The sequence below is a fragment of the Equus caballus genome, chromosome 15, assembly GCF_041296265.1.
Source record: "Equus caballus isolate H_3958 breed thoroughbred chromosome 15, TB-T2T, whole genome shotgun sequence".
Lineage (NCBI taxonomy): Eukaryota > Metazoa > Chordata > Mammalia > Perissodactyla > Equidae > Equus > Equus caballus.
In genome coordinates this window covers 13,319,883-13,338,073 of record NC_091698.1, presented here as the reverse complement: position 1 = coordinate 13,338,073, position 18,191 = coordinate 13,319,883, and the positions used below count along the sequence as shown (strand labels likewise).

The 18,191-nt window shown below is 53.8% G+C and overlaps 1 protein-coding gene across 40 annotated transcripts in view; it reads left to right on the top strand.

Moving 5' to 3' along the window:
• LOC138917617 (ral guanine nucleotide dissociation stimulator-like) overlaps positions 1 to 14,835 on the top strand; it is a 94,035-nt gene extending 79,200 nt beyond the window's left edge. For 38 of the 40 annotated variants that reach the window (XR_011425830.1, XR_011425831.1, XR_011425828.1 and 35 more), the window contains one exon: positions 1,037 to 1,871. Coding sequence is in view for 2 of the 40 variants with exons in the window: in XM_070234853.1 (XP_070090954.1) it covers positions 5,724 to 5,861; positions 6,263 to 6,373; positions 7,243 to 7,436; positions 8,038 to 8,145; positions 8,808 to 8,998; positions 9,145 to 9,425; positions 10,211 to 10,426; positions 10,772 to 10,875; positions 11,404 to 11,473; positions 12,240 to 12,308; positions 12,752 to 12,826; positions 13,413 to 13,445; positions 13,819 to 13,940; positions 14,146 to 14,237; positions 14,532 to 14,593 (1,866 nt within the window). In the remaining 38 variants the exon portion in view is untranslated. Of the gene's footprint in view, positions 1 to 1,036; positions 5,862 to 6,262; positions 6,374 to 7,242; positions 7,437 to 8,037; positions 8,146 to 8,807; positions 8,999 to 9,144; positions 9,426 to 10,210; positions 10,427 to 10,771; positions 10,876 to 11,403; positions 11,474 to 12,239; positions 12,309 to 12,751; positions 12,827 to 13,412; positions 13,446 to 13,818; positions 13,941 to 14,145; positions 14,238 to 14,531 lie in introns of those variants that run through there. The other 2 variants (XM_070234853.1, XM_070234854.1) reach the window with 2 other exon arrangements.
• Positions 14,836 to 18,191: the final 3,356 nt, after the last annotated feature.

Sequence of the window (18,191 nt, the reverse complement as noted above, 5' to 3'; positions counted from 1 at the left end):
TCTCTGTGTCTCCCAGACGACAGCCCTTTCCACAGCTCCTGAGCCGGGCAGCATGTTCCTGCCTACTTCCTCATTGCTTGAGCAACCAGAAGCCACCACAGGCCTAGGGCACCCCTCTTCCTTCCCCAGAGGAGCTCTCCAGCCCCACACCTCAACTGACCAATTCTTACTGGGCAGCTGGGAAGCCGAGGTGTGCAATTCTGCTTTGAGGGCAAGCATGCTGATCACAAGGATTATACCAATATTTCAATCTGATGCAGCCCTCAGAGAGCCCCTGGTCTTGTGAAAGTCACAGAAAATTCTAATACAAGGTGGGATGTTTTGAGGAGAAGCACCTGGCATCCTTTGGGTGGGAAGAGCTCTCTGGAGGGAGTTTTGCCCAATTGGGGTCTTTAAGAAGGAGTAGGAGTTACATAGGGAAATAAGGTGTGGAGCGTGTTCCTGGCAGAGGAAATTGCATGAGCAATGGCCCTGTAGGCAAAAACAGCATAGTGTACGGGAGAAGTGACAGGAATTTGGTTTGCCTGAAGCACAAAGCCTAACTCAGAGTGAATGCATCAATGAGGCTGAAGAGTCAGCAGGAGCCAGATGTGCAAGGGCTTTGAGTGCCAGGTCAAGAAGTTTGAACTTAACCCTGAAGGCCTTAGGGAGCCATGGGTGATGCTAGAGCAGGAGTGTTCTAGTGAGATCTTCATTTCAGAAAAATGCTTCTAATGTTCAAGGCAGAGAACATCCTTTAGACAATGCATCCAGTGAGCATGTTAGGGTGTTGGTTCCGGTGAGAAAAGATAAGACCTACCTGGGACGTGAATGAACAGAAGGAATGCATTGAGGAGCAATCTGTAGGTGCAGTTGGTGTTACCGGCAGGGGAGGGAGGAGGAGCTGAGAGATATGCTGGCTTCAACTTGGATGAGCGCAGCATTGGGTGGTGGTTCCACTGGGAGCAAAGGCAACAGATGATACTGAGTTCAGGCTTCTGATCTGGTCTCAGGCCAGCTCTCAGTGATGGCCATCTCTCTCCCTCACTTCTTGCAGCCAAGGGGCACGACCTGAAGGCCCTCACACTCAACTCCACCATCTCCAACATCCAGTATTTGACAGACATGAGCAAGAGCTCAGCCACATTGAACTCCACTGAGAGAGTCCTGCAGCACCTGATGAGACCCTGGTGCCAGCAGCTCCCGGCAGGATGAGTCCCAGCCAGCCGCACCCCACCTGCTGTCTCTCCTGCTCGTCCTCCTCCTGCCTCCTCCCCTGCTTGGATCCTTGTTCAAGAAGAGCAGCCTGGGCCCCTTGTCTTGGGCTGTAGACTGATCTCCCTCAGGGAAGTCCCTTTTCTGAGCATTTGAGAGTCATGAACACTTTCGGTGACCACCCCAATTTTCACTCTTCCCACTGACTGCCAATTTGCTCCTCCCTCCCTCTGGCCCCCATTATCAGAGGATTCAGGACATCTCTCTAGAGTCCCCACATTCCTCTCTCCCCGGGCCTGCGGAGGAAGGGGCAGCCTCCAGCATGGAAGCTGTCTGCACCTACCACCCTGACCCCATGGCTCATGATGGAGAGTGTGACAGAGACCCCATGTGACAGAGAGCAGCATTCCTGGGTGCTGAACCAGCTGATCCACCATGTGACCCCGAGGGACCTCTACTCCCTGGTCAGGGACAGCCTTTTTGTCAGTTGTGAGTGTTCGTGCTGAGCTGGATTGACAGTGATCGTTACTTATGCCTGTTCTGCTTTATTTCCTCTCTAACAAGTCAGCCCAGGTTCTGAGTGGGGGACACAGAAACCACATATGTAAAAAGTTTCAACTTACAAATGGAGACTATGTAAATGGATTTGTTGATCCCAATAAAAAAGAAAAAGTGAACTATCTCACTATTAATTTTTATATAGATTGCCTGGACAAATGGTAATATCTTGGTTATAATGGGTTTAAATATACCATTAAAAATTAGTTTCACTTGTTTATTTTTACTTTTTTAAATGTCAGTATTTAAAAAAAGTTTAAATTTCATTAGATAGAGTGTGAAATTCTACTGTTGGACAGCACTGTTCAAGACGTGAAAATAAAGCCCAGAGAAAGTGGTTAGGGACAATTTTTCCAAGGAAAGGAGTCAATCTGACCCACGTGGCAAGATGCAGAAAACAGTCTCATACACACATACATACACACACACACACACTTAGTAAGCAAGACCAACATCATCATAGAGTTGAACCACTACTTCTCAAGTGGCAAGAGGTTGCAGTCCTACATTGTTCTAAGTGGACGAACCTCAGGAAAGGAGCCAGGAGTCAAGAAAATTTACCAACCAGGAAGATCTAAAACCAGAGAGTAAAGGTCAGGATCTTTGGTGAAGTTCCCAGCGGCGGATTCTGTTAGAGACTCAATACGTTAGCGAGAACTTTGCAAGAAGGGTTGTTAACAGAACTCACCTATCCTTTCCTATGTAAAAGTACACAAGTTTTGTAAAGAATACTAGCTCCTGCCAATCAACGAAAAGATGGTAGAACACGAATATCGCCCTTGTAAATCACTCCTGGATTAGTGAGCCAGTCAGGGAACAGATGACAGTGGATTGAGCTGGACCTCATTAGGCTGATTCTGACTTCATGACCATCCTGTGGATTGTCTCATGCCAGGAACTCTAAAACATGCTGTCCCCACCACTCTTTTGCCACCAAGGTCCACCAACCAGACCTTGCTGACAAATGCCCTGGCTGGGCCCCTTCTGACCACACCTGGAGGACTCTCCACAAATCCTACTCCATCACGGTGCTCTTCCACCCGCCACTGGCCAGGGAGGCATTTCCTCCAAGGCTGACACTCTGTGTGCCCACCTCTGGGAATGACATGTCTCCCTCAAGTGAAGAAAAGGATCTGAGTTCCGAGCCTGTGGGCTGCAGCCATTAGGACAAGGCCTGGGGTTTGCTGCCAGACAGAAGAGAACCTTTGGTGGGTGTGGGTCCCAGGGTTCAAGAAGCCCCCGTGATTCCTGGATAGAATCCCAGAAGACGATGCAGGACGGAGGAGGGATGCTTGGGTGTGATTGTCCTTGGGAATGTCCATAGGGAGGCGGATCTGCCATTGGTAATGCCTTCAACAGTGTTGCTCATTCATCGATTCATCCTGTCTCAGGGAGTGCTGTCTACATCCTTCCAGCCCCTAGTCTCCCGTCTGGAGCAAACAGACAGCGTCAGAAGAACATTTACATTTCATTTGTAATGTATGCGTACAGGGCATGCAATGTGCTGGATGTTGCAAGTGTTTTGAAACATTAACTCCTTTAGCACTCTCCATATCCTCACAAATTAGGTACGCTTATCCTTCTTGCCAAGAAGAGATGAAGAAACTGAGGCACCAATGAGGTAAGTACTTTGCCCTCTACCAATATCTAGGAAGTGATTGAGGTGGAATTTGAACCTAAGTTGTGGCTCCATATTCTCTGCTCTTAACCATGTTCTTTGCTCCCTATGACTTCACACCATGAAGACGTTGGCTCAGTGTATCCATTTTCTTGTTACACCCGGTAGCCCCACTCTTTGATCTCTGTCTGAAAAAGATGCTATTCGCATCAAAACTGTTGCACATACACAACCAAAATGACTTCTCCCCATATCCCATGTCCTGGAAAATACATAGAGAACATTTCAAAACATTTCTTGCCCAGGCTGGGAGTGCTTCTGGGAAATCCCACTGTTCCTGTAAGAAGCCAAGGGCAGGCTGGGAGCTGTGTCTTAGGGGAAAGGTGAGATCAGGAGATACTATGGGGTTACAAAATGGATGGGGGACCTCAGCAGGAATTGACTTCAGGATCTGGTGGTGTTTCAAGCTGGGTGCTAATTTTCTGGCTTTGGGTGTAGGGGCTGGTGCCACATTCCAGGGATAGGCCAGTCTCCCTGTGTTCTTGGGGAAACCAGACCCTTGAAAGCAAGGGAATGAGAATTTCCTTTCACAATGGACTTGGGAGGGGAAACATTCAGCCCAGAAGAGACAGTCATGATCCTGAGGAAACCAGAAGAAGCTGCCTCCTCGTCCGCCAAGCAGAAAGCCCTCCTTCATGGACTCACTTTATCCAGATGAGACCAAGAAGGAGGACATCATGAGATGCCCTTGCAGGTGGGAAACCTGTGACAGTGGAGCCTGTGCCTGGGAGGCTCTGAAAGGCATCATAGGGGTGACATTTGCTGTCAGCAGGGTGCCAGATGAGAGGCACGCCTGCCTGTGTCTGGGAACAGTTTGAGTGTCAGGGAGAAGGCACCGCTGGCGCAGAGGCTCACAGGAAGAAGTGGGTCTGACCAGACAATGTCCGAAAGAGGGCAGTGTAGCTGGAAGGAGCCTGAGAAGAGAGAGGAGGGTAGATGGGGACAGGCAGGGCCAGAGGGCAGGAACTGGCAGACTGTGCTTTTCCCGTCGCTCTCTGATGACACTGCTCTAAGACATTACACCTGGAAAATACAAATCCTTAACATCTCACAAATTCTGTGTGCCAGGAATGGGGCACAGCTTAGCTGGGTGCCGCCGCCTCAAGGTCTCTGTGAAGCAGGGGCTGCGGCTATATTGCGGCTCGACTTGTGGAGGGTTTGCTCCCAAGTTCACTCACATGCATGTTGACGGGGTTTGTTTGGACTGAAAGTCTGAGTTCCTGCCTGGCTGTTGGCCAATCATTCCCTCCGTTCTCTCCTATGGAACATCTTCATAGGACAACTGAAAACATGCACACTTGCTCCCCCAGTTCCAGAGATATAAGATGCAGAGAGAGAGAGAGATGGAAACAGAAGGAGGGAAAGACGGAGGGGACTAAAGCCAATGAGTAAGAAGGAAGGGCCAGGCTTTTTGTTCTTAACCCTGGGTTGCAGGCCATCCCATCACCTTGGCTGCATTCTATTCAGAAGGCAGTTCCTGACCACTTGTGGTTCTCCAAGGATGTGCACAGCAGAAGGCAGTGAGCACTGGGAGCCATAGTGGAGGCTGCCCACTACATAGGCCGACACGAGGCACTTGGGTCTGATTCTAAGTCAAACAGGAGACCTTGCAAGGTTTCATGCCAGTGAATGGAAGTATCTGAATTTCCCCTAATTTCCACCTGTTAAAGGTGCAGACCTGGAAATGAGGCCCAGAGGGGCAGTGACTTTCTCAAGGTCACAGAGCTGGAACCCAGTCCTGTTTTGAGGGGTACTCCACACTACATCCCACCCCTTCTTGTCATTCTTTCATCTCTAAGTGTGTGCATCAGACACATGGAAACCAGACCACAGGTGTTGTCGCTATTGTCTGTTCTACACTTGAGGATGTCCCAAGGGAGATATTTCTGGCCTCGTCCCCATCGTGCAGGTTGGGTGATTGAGGAGGCCCTGGGAGGCCCATTGGCATTTCCAGGACACAGAGCTTGTAGGAAAAAAGAGGTCGGAACTCAGCTGCATGTCCTCAAGCTGGAACCCTGGTTCCATCTCAAGGTCCTGTGTTGGGATCTGTGCTGGCTATTTGTGTACAGTTCTGGAGGTGACATGGGCAAGGAGGGTGAGCAGCCAAGATCCCAGAGAGGTTTTCGGTGCGTGTGATTGAAGAAGGCGCCCAGGTAAGGGAAACTTGAGGAAGTGACCTCACTTCCTTGGAGACAGACCCCAACAGAACTTAGCACACTGGTCTCCAGGCGCCCACATTCTAGACATAGCATCCTATTGAGCCCACTTGAGTGGCGACACTGAAGACAAGAGGATGTTCTCCTGCTGTCTCCCGAGTTGTGGAGGCTCTGGCTTCAGGAAAGCCAAGAAAAAGAGCCTTTTCAGTCACTATAGACACTGGCTTGGCCCTCACCTGCACCGCCTCTGTCCAATTGGCAGGAGGAGCCCTCAGGTAACACAGGGAAAGCCCACAGGGTTAGGCCACAACTGGATGCCACCCGCACAACAATTTGAGCCTCCTTGTGTGTCGGAGGGGAGTGAGAGATGGACGGCGGTGCTGAGCAGGGACCCACCCTGGGCAGGAGCCATTTGCTCGGTGTTGGAAGCCTGGCAGTGTGTCGTGTTCCCAGCCTAGGTGGTGGCTAGCAGGATGGGAGAGTGGGTGCTGGGAACCCAGCTCCTCTACCCATAGGTTAGTCCCGAGCCCTCCAGGTGTCATCTCATTCCCTCCCTGGCTAGAGGTCTATGCAGATGCTGCTCGGTACCTGATCTGTGCTGGGATTTCCTCCTGTGGCCAAGTCAAGGCATGCCCCTCAGACCTCCCGGCCCGGCTCTCGGGCACTGTCTTTGCAGAGCTGCACGCAGGAGGTGGTGGAAGAGCTGACGGATGGCTTCGGGTACTCCATCTCCCTGGACAGGGACCAGCTGCACCGCGCCACCAGCAATAACCAGGGCTGCTCTGAGGTGAGAGTGGGCACGGAGGGGTCTTCCCACCCAGGCCCCTGAGATGACCAGGGCAGGCCCAGAATCCAACCTCAAACTGCCATTCTCCTGGGACCATAACAGGGCTGTCCCCCGTGAGTGTCCCACAGTCCCATTCCCAAAGGAATCTGGACTTCCGCTCCTCCCCACCAGCTGCATAGGAGGGTAGGAGGGCACTCTTTGCATTTTCCTAGGAAGATTAGAGAAAACGTTGATGTCGTTGTCACTTCCCAATAGGCCCTGAGTATCTTTGAATTTTGCCTTTTTTGGAAAATGAAACCTCGATAACAAGGGTCTCCAAACTCCCTTTAATGTAAAAGAAATAACCATCAGCGTGTTTGAAAGTCAAAGGGATTCTCAGAACGTGTCACTGCCCTGTACACTGTTTCCAGACCTGGGAGGGGTGAGGTGGCCACATAACATTTCCCTCCAGGTCAGGGTCTGATGAAGCCTCAGGCAGTTAGAGGGGCTGGCCCTCAGCCCCCAGTTTGTGCGGTTCTCAGCTCTGACCCACAGGACCTAGAGAAACCACTTGGCATGCCAAAGCCTCTGTTCTCCTCTCTAGAGAGGGGTGTCTGTTGAGTGTTCACTGCGCTGGTGCTCTGCACAGAGGGAGCTCTGTTGTCCCTCAGCGAGCAAATGGCCTTGAGGGAGATCAATGTGGAATCCTTCGCAGGACCAAAGTCAGATTGTGCTTTGAGAGCCCAGAACTTTCCTGAGTTGGGACCCCTGTCTCTCCTGTCGCACACGTCTGGGAGGGGCTAGGAGTTCCTGGGTCAGCTGCGGACCCCGATAACGCTGGTGGTTCGCAGTGGTGACCCTGACTCTGTGTCCCTGCTCGTCCCACCCAGAGTGAAGATGAGTCCACTCTGTCTGTCACTGAGGCCTGCAGGATGCGTGCCCTCCAGGCAGGCATGATGCAGAGGCTCTCAGAGACTGTGCTGCCAGCCTTCCCCAGCAGAGTCCTCTGCAGTGTCGTCACCTCCCTCTGCAGCTACTCAGGCTCCAGCACAGCCCACCAGGTGCTGGACCAGCTGTTTCCCAGGTGACTGCCCGCCTCCTCCTCAGCACAGTGGTGACTCTGCCCACTGCCAGCTGTGTGTCTTGCCTTGGGAATGTCACCGCATCTCTCTGAGCCTGAGTTGGCTCCTCTGAAACGTGGGGTGGGAGAGGATGAACTTGCTAGGCTTCCCCCAGGGATGAATGGGATCAGCCATCCAGGTGCTGCCCTGGTGCCCGGCTCTGCAGAGAGGGTGGTGGGCCATGCTGTGGTTGCTGGTGGTGATTATTTCTCTGTCCCCCACGGAAAGTAGTCTTCCTCTCCCTTCACTGGCTTGTGGCTTTTTGAGTTTGGAAAAGCACCTGGAGAGCACCCTGTCAAGGAGTTTGAGATGCCATCCAGCTGGTCCTGGTGCTTGTCCTTGGTGTAGCCACTTAGGGATCTCTAGGGCCACAGAGGGGCCACAGGCCCACTCAGACACCCTGGGTGGTTCTGCTTGGAGGTCATTCAACAATGTCTATGAAGGACCTACTCTGAGCAGGACTTCTGGACACACTAAGTGTCACTCAGTAACTGAAGCAGACAGCCTCCCTGGCCCTCCCCTCTAATCTGAGAGTCAGACAGTCACACTTGACATCATTCACAGGTCCCATCTACCCTCCATACCGGGCGATGCCCTCATCCCCTTTGGGACACATGGAGGCAGCTTGGCCCATTGCGTGCGGGATGCTGGAGGACAGGACCACCTCCCAAAGTGAGTGGTCTTTGGGTCGAGAAGGACGGCCTCCTGTCTCTAGCAAACAGGGTGTGGGGAGAGGATGGAGGCTGTGGCCGGGTCAGGCCTGGGAGAACCCTGCATCTCACCCATCTTGTGATTCCCATGGGAGGGCTGAGTTCTGGTGGCTTCCACTCCGGCAGGACTGGACTCAAAGAGAGCTGTGCATGGGTCCCAGGCCCCTTGAGAATTGGAAGGGAGGCTGGGCTGCGTTGTCCCCTAGAGACCCACACCCAGCAGAGTCCCAGCCCCTCCTGCCTCCCTTTCTCCACATCCACACCTTGTGAGCACCACCGCCAGGTCCATAGTAGGAGGTGTGTGAGCAAGCTGCTCCCAAATCTGCTGGAGTCTTCATTCCAGTGGCCCACATGCATGGAGGGCTTGGGTGGGCTGTGTCCAGACCCTTGGGGAGGAAAGTATCGGAGGGAACAAGAGACTCTCACAGACTCTGTTCAGCCTGCTGGATGAGCAGGCCTGCCACAGCCAGGACAGCCAGCCAGGGCTCAGGGCTGGGATGGGGCCCTCCTCTGGAGGGGGAGGGTCTGGCAAAGGGGCGCAGATGCTAACACGAGTGCCTTGGGAGGGCGGTGTTTAAGGAAAGGCCAGGCCACTGACTCTCTGGCCCATCTGCCTCCACGCAGTGCTATCTATTTCCTGCTGGGAACCTGGCTGGGCCAAGGGCAGGGTTGCAGGGAGCCCCTGCGGTTTCCCTCTTGGACCCTGCAGCTGGCCACTCTGCACGTCAGCTTTGGTGGCTCCCATGTGGAGGGCCATGCCTACCTTCTGCCAGGCCCCCTGGAGCATCTCAAGGCCATTGAGGCCAAACGGAAAGGTGAGGGGACTGGAGTCTGGGAAGACTGTCTGTGTTGAGGTTCATGGGCTAGCGTTCCCTTAGAGGCAGTGGAGCCCTTCCTATCTTTGGAAAGGCACAGAAACTGTCAGGTGTGTGGGTGAAACTTTCTCTTTATCCTGCTCCAGAGCCAGCTCCAAAGCTCCTGCCACTTCCAGAGCCAGAGCCAGTGCCAGCCCCCGGGCTGGAGCCAGCTGCACTTCCAGTCTCACCACGTGTGGTAGAGCTGGAGCCAGCAGCCCCTGAGTCGGCCACTCCAGGACCAGAGCAAGGGCCACCATTAGAGGCAGCCCCAGAGCCCAGCTGCCCCTGGGCCGTGACCACCGAGGACCAGCTGCGGGAGGAGAAGCTGAACATCTTGGACTTCCCTCCCCAGCTGGTGGCAGAGCAGCTGACGAGGATGGCTGCGGTGAGCAGAGGAGCTCGCGGGGCGGGTGGCTGCTGCCTTCCCGGTGCCATGAGCCGCCCCACACCTGCCATTCCCTGCTCGGGATTCCGATGATCTGGGTCCAAATCCCTGCTCCCTCCCTTATCAACACTGTGACCTGGGCAGCTTTCTTTCTCCCCAAGACTTCGCTGTCCCTTAGCAAACAGGGGACAGTAGAGACGGACACTCAGCACCTGCTGTACAGGGTGGCTGTGCCGATGAATGAGGTGGGAGAGAGTGGAAGGTGGGCAGAGTCTGGCCCTTTGGTGGGGGATGGGCACTCACTGAAGTGCTGCCAGGTCCTTGGGTGGATCCCCCATCTGCGCAGGTGGCCCGGACAGCCTCAGCACTTAGCAGGAAGGTGATGTGCATTGACTCCAGTGGAGACAGTCAAACAAAGCTGGGGGTTGTCCCTGCCTCAGGGGGAATGTGCATGGGAATGGGGAGTGGGACCCGAGGGGCACTGGGATGGGTGGATGATGGCCCTTCCGGTGGGCATGTGTGGGCTGCCTTCTGGAGTTTGGAGGAAGTGAGATGGGGCTGGGAGCAAATGTCCCCTCCCTTCCCCACAGTACTGTGTCCGGGGTCATCCTGGACTGGGTGCATTCAGTGGACACAGACAAAACCCAGGGACTCCCACAAGCCTCAGGCCACATGCTCTGCTTCCTGAGCTCCAGTTCTGATCTCACCCTGCCTGGGCCTATGGGGGACTGTGGACGCCGAGCAGGGGTGCGGCAGGACCGGGTGACACTCCGCATATTCTGCAGGAGCTGTTCAAGACGTTGGTGCCCGCCCACTGCCTCGGCTCCATCTGGTCGGAGCGCGACAACAGGGAACGCGAGTCCCTGGCACCCACCGTCCGTGACACTGTGATGCACGACAACACCGTGGCCAATTGCATCCTCGTCACCTGCCTTGGAGACGCGAGCATGACAGCGCAGGACAGGGCCAGGGTGGTTGAGCTGTGGATCAGGGTGGCTGAGGTAAGCCTTGGCATGCCCTGTCTGCATGCGTGGGAATTGCCTCTTGTTTCTCAGCTCTCAGGATTGAAGTCTGGGGTCTTAGTCCCTGGACTGTCCCTTGACCCTCATGCCAGGACCACGTTGACCTTGACTTGAGGTCCCAGTGGGGACAAGCTCACTTCCTCCCTTGTGTTGAGCTACAAATCCTTGTGCCTGGCAGTGTTACTCGTCGGGTGGCAGGTGTGCCCTCCCTGGCTTCCCTGGGCATGTGTCTCCTCCAGGACAGGGGAAGTCCGCGAGGGGACAGAAAGCAGAGGCAGCAGAGCTTCAGCTCCCCCTCACGGGTCCATCTCTTCGCTTCCCCAGGAGTGCCGAGGGCTCGGGAACTTCTGTTCCCTCCACACAATCCTTTCTGCCCTGCAGAGCCCTGCCATTGCCCATCTCCAAGACACCTGGGGACAAGTTTCCAGGTGGGTAGTGGGTGGTCTGCTCTCCAGCCAAGCACCATGAGGGTGAGGTGGCCCAGGCAGCCTGATTTGGGCCGGCATGTCCCCCAAAGTCAGCTGAGACCACCTGGGAGACAGCGAACGCCGGGCACAGGGACTGACCTGGGTGCTGGGTCTCTGAGTCTCTCAGCGCCCTTAGGCCAGCAGTTCCGTCCCAGGGATTCATTTCCTTCCAGACCAGATCCTGGCTTGAGCCCAGGTGGAGATTCTCAGGTGTTTCCTTTGCAGCAACAGAAGCCTCTATGCAGCTGAAACCAACACTGTTCCAAAGAGATCTGTTTGGGACATCTGGGAATGGAGGCCCCAAGGGACAAGAGGAGAGGCCCCTCCGCAGTCCCATGGGGACCTTAGAGCTCAGAACACCCCAGCAAAATCCCTCATCCAGGCCCCAGGCAGTTTGGATCTGCTGGGTTCTCAAATAAATGGGACTTGCCTTCAAGCATCCCACAGTTTTTCTTTCTTTCTTTCTTTCTTTCTTTCCCCACCCCACAGGGAGAGTTCTCGAACCTGGAAGAAGTGGGTCAGGAGAGAGAAACGCGTGAGCAGGGAGCTGCTGGTGCAGGTAACCTGGAGGCTGGAGATCTGGAAGGAGGCCAGAAGGAGAGGGGAGGGGAGCATCCCGAGGGGATCCTAGGAGGTGAGGCTATGGCAAGGCTCGGCCCAGGCTGGGGGTCACAGAGCCCTGTGAGGGTGGGGCAGGCCGGGGCCACTCGGCCAGGTCCCCCAAGACACCCTGCCCTGCCCTCAGCTGGGGTCTGGACGCACCCCTGAAGTCCAGAGGTCGGGGCCTTGGTCAGATTTGGAGCCAGGGCTGGGGTGAAGGCAGCAGGGACAGGGCCTGTAGCTGGCACGGGGCGTAGCCTCTCCCAGTGGGTCCTTGAGCCAGTCACTGCCCCTCTGGGGGCCTCCGTCTCCTCCTCTGGGAAGTGGAGGGAAATGATCAGCGGTGCAGGCCTCCCAGCGGGGTGCTATCATCCAAGGGAGGACAGGAACGCAAGGAGATTTGTGCCGGCTCCTCCTCGAGAGGTGACTGGAGAGTAGTGATGACACGCAGATGACTCTGAGTGCTCAGGAGACTCCTGGAAGCAGGTGACGTTCTCCTCACACTTTTCAGCTGAGGAAAGAGGGCCAGGGAGGCCTGGGCAGGCCCAAGGTCACACAGGACTGAGTCCTGGAGCTGGGACTGGTCTAGAATCAGAGCACCCTGGAGGTGGGAGCAGCAGAGGCAGCAGGGGACTGGAGCCGATGGCCAGGGTCTGAGATCAGGGGCCTTGGGGGACATGCGGAGGGGAGTATGGGCGCACTGACCCTGTCCTCGGCCCCGACAGGAGGCGACCTCCGTGTTAAAGACTGCAGAGAGGGCCCGCCAGGGAGCCCAGGAGAGGCAGCGGCAGCAGGTGAGGGTGACTGTGGGGGAGGGGCCTAGGAGTCAGAGGAGAGGGGGCTCCCCCTCCCAGCTGGAGACCTCCCTCAGGAGAGGGGCCTTCCTCCTCAGGCGAATCTGCTGTGGCTGCCAAGCATGACGGGCCTGCAGTGGCAGTGAGCGGGGGGAGGCCTGGAAGGGCTGGCAGCAGGGCAGATTTGGGGTGGGGAAGGGCAGGGGCCACTGCCTCTGGGAGGGGCCAACAGCCAGCCCTGGGACTTGACTGACGGAGTTTGGTGTTCCTGGAGGGGAGCGGGGGAGGGAATTGTGTGTGTTGGGGTGTCCCGAGGATCCTAGGCTGCTCTGTGTGGGAGCGTGGGGTGGGCAGGAGGCTGGGCTGAGGGGTTTCAGGGGAAGGTTCATGGGGGCACCTGAGAGCGGGAGCTCATCACCATGCCCATCCCGATGGCGGCACAGGGGGTCGTCCCCTCCCTGGTGACGTTCTTCCGTTCCCTGGAGCTGCTGGACGCTACGATGGAGGATTATGTGGAGGTGAGTGAGCCCGGAGGTGGGTCCGGGGGCTCAGGCTCCTGAGGGTGGGGAGGAGAGAGTCCTGTCCTGAGCCCTGAGCTCTCTGCGTTTGGCAAAGGTCCTCTCAGCAGGGCCTCCAGCCTCGTGTGGGAGTTGGGGTGTCAGGCCCATCTCCCCAGTGGGTGATGCAGGCTCTGCATAAGCCACCGTCCAGGTTCCCTGGGCTGCTGAGGCTCAGAGCTGCCTGACTGTGTGGCCGCAGGAGGTGGTGTCTGAGCTGGACTCAGCCTCTCCCTCTGGCCCTGCCAGTGAGGGAAGAGAAGTCGGGCCCCTCCCAGTCAGGAAGCACATCAGAGGCTGAGCTGTCCCTTCCTGCCTGAGGCCTGAGTCTCCCCACGTGTCATCAGAGAGGGTTGGGTCCCAAGGTCTGTTGCCTCAGTTGCTCTGCGCCCCCTGCTCTGGAGCCCAGAGACTGGCCCAGGTCCAAGTCCGGGCTCTGGATGGGCCTGCCCACTGGCAGTAGTGCAACATTGCAAGAGGTGTGGACGGGGGCTAGTGCTGGCCCCAGGGGGCTGTTTCTGATGGACTGCGGCTGTCTGCTTTCCAGGGCAATGTGCTCAACTGTCGGAAATGGAATGAGGTAAGCGGCTGCGGCCTCCCGGTGGGGAGGGTGGGGGTTGGAAATCAGAGACCCCCCCGCAGTGGGCAGCACCCCCTCTGGCCCAATCCCCAGGGTGGAACATTTATTTGCACAGTTCGATATACAGAGCTAGGGATCCTATGGCATTGGCGGGTGGGGGAAGGGCTGGCATCAAAGACTCCTTCCTGGAGGAGGAGCTATTTTGGGCCAAGTGTGAGAGCAGGCAAGCCCTGACTGGAATCGCAGGGAGGGAGGGTTCCCAAGTGGGCAAAGGCCCCAGACTGGCCCCTTGCCCCCTTCCTCACCCCCTCCACGAGCCCTGCAGGGTCCCCCACTCAGGCCCTGTGGGCATCCTGTGCTTGCTCTGTCCTAGCAATTCAAACTGATGGACGAGATCGAGCTGCTCCAGGAGGCTGCAAATCTGTACACCGTGCAGCCCGACGAGCACTTTGGGGCCTGGTTCCAGGCCGTGGAGCCCCTGAGCAAGGAGGAGAGGTGAGTCGGGTCAGGAGTTGGGGGAGGGCAGGGCAGCCTCTCTCTGCTGACCAGCTCCAGAGCCCATGGCCGTTGCTCCATGGTCAGCCCCTGATCTGATTGCATGGCGACCCCTGGGGCCCTTCGACCCCAGCTGCTGGCAGGCTCCAGGACGCACATGTGATGTGTGGCTCCTGAGAGCTCCCAGCTCCGCTCTGTCCTGTAGCTACAGCCTGTCCTGCCAGCTGGAGCCCCGATACCACTGGGTCAGAAAGATTCGACTCTTCTTCAAAGGCAAGAAGAACCGCTCAGGCCAGAGTGAGTGTCCAGACCGGCAGTGGCTGAAACCATGGGCTCAGGAAACATTCAGGCTGAGCGTGGGCCTGGGGAGGCAGACAGCTGGCCCTGGGTTCCAGCTCCACTGCTGAGCAGTCCCGTCCTGGGCGGTTGCACTCACGTTTCTGGGACTGGTTTCCTCCTCTGTGAAGTGGGTGACGCTAAATCAGATGGGGTTCTCTTGGCTGACTGAGCACAGAGCGCAGTGGGGGCCGGGATGGGGTGTGCACTGTGGTTCCAGGGCAGGCCGCTCAGGAAATGCCTCTCTTTCTCCAGACACCAGACCCCCAACCAAGGGCCCAGTGGTGGTGGTCGATGACCCTCCTGAGACCAGCTGAGCTACAGCGGGGACACAGCGTTGACACTCAGGGTGCACAGGGCCACCTCCCCTGATTCTGATGAGGAGAACTTTGTGATCCGTTTCTTGGGGTCCCCTGTTGGCCACGAGGGAAGGCACCAACCCCTCTTCCCCCTCCCCCCTTTTGCCCAGCACCTATTTCCCTATTTGGCGGGGCCATATTTTGTTGTCAATGGTAAACGCTCCGTTTGAGTATTATATTAAATTGTTGCTTCTTTCTAATCCTGGGAGTGGAGGTGTGAGTCTTTCGCTCGCAGCGCTCATGGAGACCAGATCCAGAAACTCACATTCCTCCTCGAATTTAGAAATCTCCCAGAGTGAGCGGCTCAGTTTATGTGGAGAAGGGAGAAGTGCCAGTCCCCTCCCTGGCTACTGAAGGACGTGCCCAAGTGCCCCTCCCGCCGAGGACAGGATCATTGCAGTGTGGTTCACCCTGTCCAGGAGCAGAGATGGCCCCTCCGACCTCTTGGGACTAAGCGGTTGGAGGCGTTTTCTCAGGCAGATCCACAACCACTAAGCTGGGCGTGTCTGTCAAACTAGCACGTGCCTGTCCCTAGCACACGTCCTGCCCAGGACAGTGGCTGCCTTTCGACACTCTGCCGGAAGAGGGAACATTTTCCCGGTTTCTCTTGCACACAGATTAGGACCTTGTTTTCTGATTCAGTCTCCGCAATGGCTTCAGCTCTAAGTGGGGAAAATACCGTCAAAGGCTCAAAACGTGCACATAGAGAGGACGAGGCCAGAGGAAGGTCCTGTGGACATGGACCATGGGCAGGCAGGACTCTTCCTTCTCGGGCCCACTAGGGGCTCCCTGTTCACCTCTGACCTAGACTGGATCCCCCTGGGCTTCTGGTCCCTGACTCCGAATACCATTTCCTGCTTGTTGCCTATCCAAGGGGAAAGCTGTGGGATGCAGCTTTTAGGGCCTCAGCCAGGTCTCCCTCCATAAACCTAGTGCTCCCAACAATCTGTTCCAGAAAATATAACCAGAGACAACACTTTCCTACTCATCTTATGAGCTCAGCAGTACCCTAAAAGCAAAACTAGAGTTTAAAAGTAGGGAAAACTTGAGAACAGCAAGTCTCAGAAATGAGCAGTTACTGTCTTCTACAAATATTAGAAAACTGAAGCCAACAATGTAAAACAATCATAGACCAAGACAAAGAGGAAATTTATTCAGGTATGCAAGGTAGTATCAGCATTCCAAAATCAAATCAATGTGATCCACCCTGTCACAAGCTAAAGGAGAAATTTATACATATCTGTCAGTTGATATGGGGGGGCAAGTCATCAAGTACATATTAGATATGTCAGGTTCTTTTTCTATCAATTGCACCTCATTAAAGCTCTTACAAAAATGAACATAGACATAGAATTTACACTTTCACAAACTTTTAGAAAATGGAACAGAGACCTAAATGTAATGCAAAACAATACAACTTCTAAAAAGATTATGCAACAAACTCTAAGTGGACTCGAATCTGGAATTATGTTATTAAGATACAAACTGAAAATGTAATCTATGAAGAAAAACTGATGTTAGACTTTATTTATTATTTTGGTAAGGAAGGTTGACCCTGAGCTAACATCTGTGCCGATTTTCCTCTATTTGGCCTGTGGGATGCTGACACGGCATGGCTTGACAAGCTGTGTGTAGGTCTACACCCAGGATCCGAACCTGTGAACCCCAGGCTGCCGAAGTGGAGTGTGTGAACTTCACCACTGTGCCACCGGGCTGGCCCCAAGTTAGACTTTATTAAATTAAAAACTCCTGCTTTGTGGAAGGCAAAATCGATGAGTCAAAGGACAAATTACAGACTGGCAGACGATATTCGCAAAACAGATATATGATAAAGAAAATATGTCCAAGATTTATGTAAAGAATTCTTAAAAGTCAACCACAACAGGGGGCTGGCCCCGTGGCCGAGTGGTTAGGTCCGCGCGCTCTGCTGCAGGCGGCCCAGTGTTTCGTTGGTTCGAATCCTGGGTGCGGACATGGCACTGCTCATCAAGCCACGCTGAGGCAGCGTCCCACGTGCCACAACTAGAAGAACCCACAATGAGAAATATGCAACTATGTGCTGGGGGGCTTTGGGGAGAAAAAGGAAAAAATAAAATCTTCAAAAAAAAAAAGTCAACCACAACAAAAAAATAAACAACCTTATTGAATAATGGGCAAAAGACCTGAATATATCCATCACCAAAGAAGACATACAGATGGCAAACGAGCCTGAGGACAGACAACCACCACCACAGGTCATTCGGAATTTCAAATAAAACCTCAATGAGACACTTCTACACACCTGTTAGAACTGATAAATGCAGGAAACTGACAATACCAACTGCACGTGAGGATGTGGGGCAAAGCAAACTCTCATTCATTGCGATCTGGAAAGCAAAATGGTACAGCCATATCAGAAGACAGTTTGGCAGTTTCTTACAAAGATGAGCATAGTCTTACCACACAATCCAGCAACTGCATTCTTAGGTATTTACCCAAGTAATTTGGAAATAGGTTTACAAAACACCTGTGGGCTAATATAGATAGTAGCTTTATTTATACTTTCTAAGCACTGGAAATGACCAAGATGTTCTTCAATAGGTGAGTGGAGCAAGAACCGGGGTACGGCTATAAAATGGATTATTATTATTTAGTGATAAAAGGAAACAAAGCATTAAGTCACAAAAAGACATGAATGAATTTTAACGCTTATTTCTAAGTGAAAGAAGCGATCTGAAGAGGCTATTGTAGAACACCAATTTTATGTCATTCTAGAAATGGCAAATGTATAGAGACAATAAAATGTCAGTAGTAGCACGGTCTTCATGGAAGAGGAAGGAGAGTCGAATGGATAAAGCACAAGGGATTTTTTAGTGCAGTGAAACTCTTCTGCATAATACTGTAAATATGGACAAAACCTTAGATAGTTATCAAAACTCTGAATTTTACAGCACAGAGAGTGAAACAATGTGTGCAAGCAAAAAGCCACGTATGTGTCCAAGAAAATTCCCGAAGTGAATGAAAACTGTGGAAAAAATCTAACTGTATTACAAATGTATGAAACAGTCTGAATGAAGGGAGTGGGTGAAAAGGTGCAGAAATATGTAATTTGGGAAGTGAGTCGAGTCTGTAAAACTGAAGATGAAAGAAACTGTGCAGACGCACTGTATTGTAGCTGATAAAGTTGTGACCCGGGGGGTATTGTTAACAATGCTGATACTTCTATCCATGTGGACTGAAAATGAGCAGATAAGTAAATGGACAGTGAACAGTGGGCACAAGGTTATTATTTGGAGTAGGAGTTTACAGATAAGCAAGGAGAAGAGGCTAGAGTGATCCACGTGGTGATAGAGTTGGAGACATCAGTGTGAACTTACTTTAGCTGAACATAGACACAGAAGGCTGTGTATAGATATATTTATAGGTGTTTGAATACACACAGGCTACTACACACAGATATATTTCCCTGCTATGTCCGCTGAAAGAACCTAATGCCCTGACAGCTGCAAACACACCTGGTACCCAGGTCTTAATTCTAATACCACAGTCCAACAAAAGGAAACAGGGTTTCCAATTC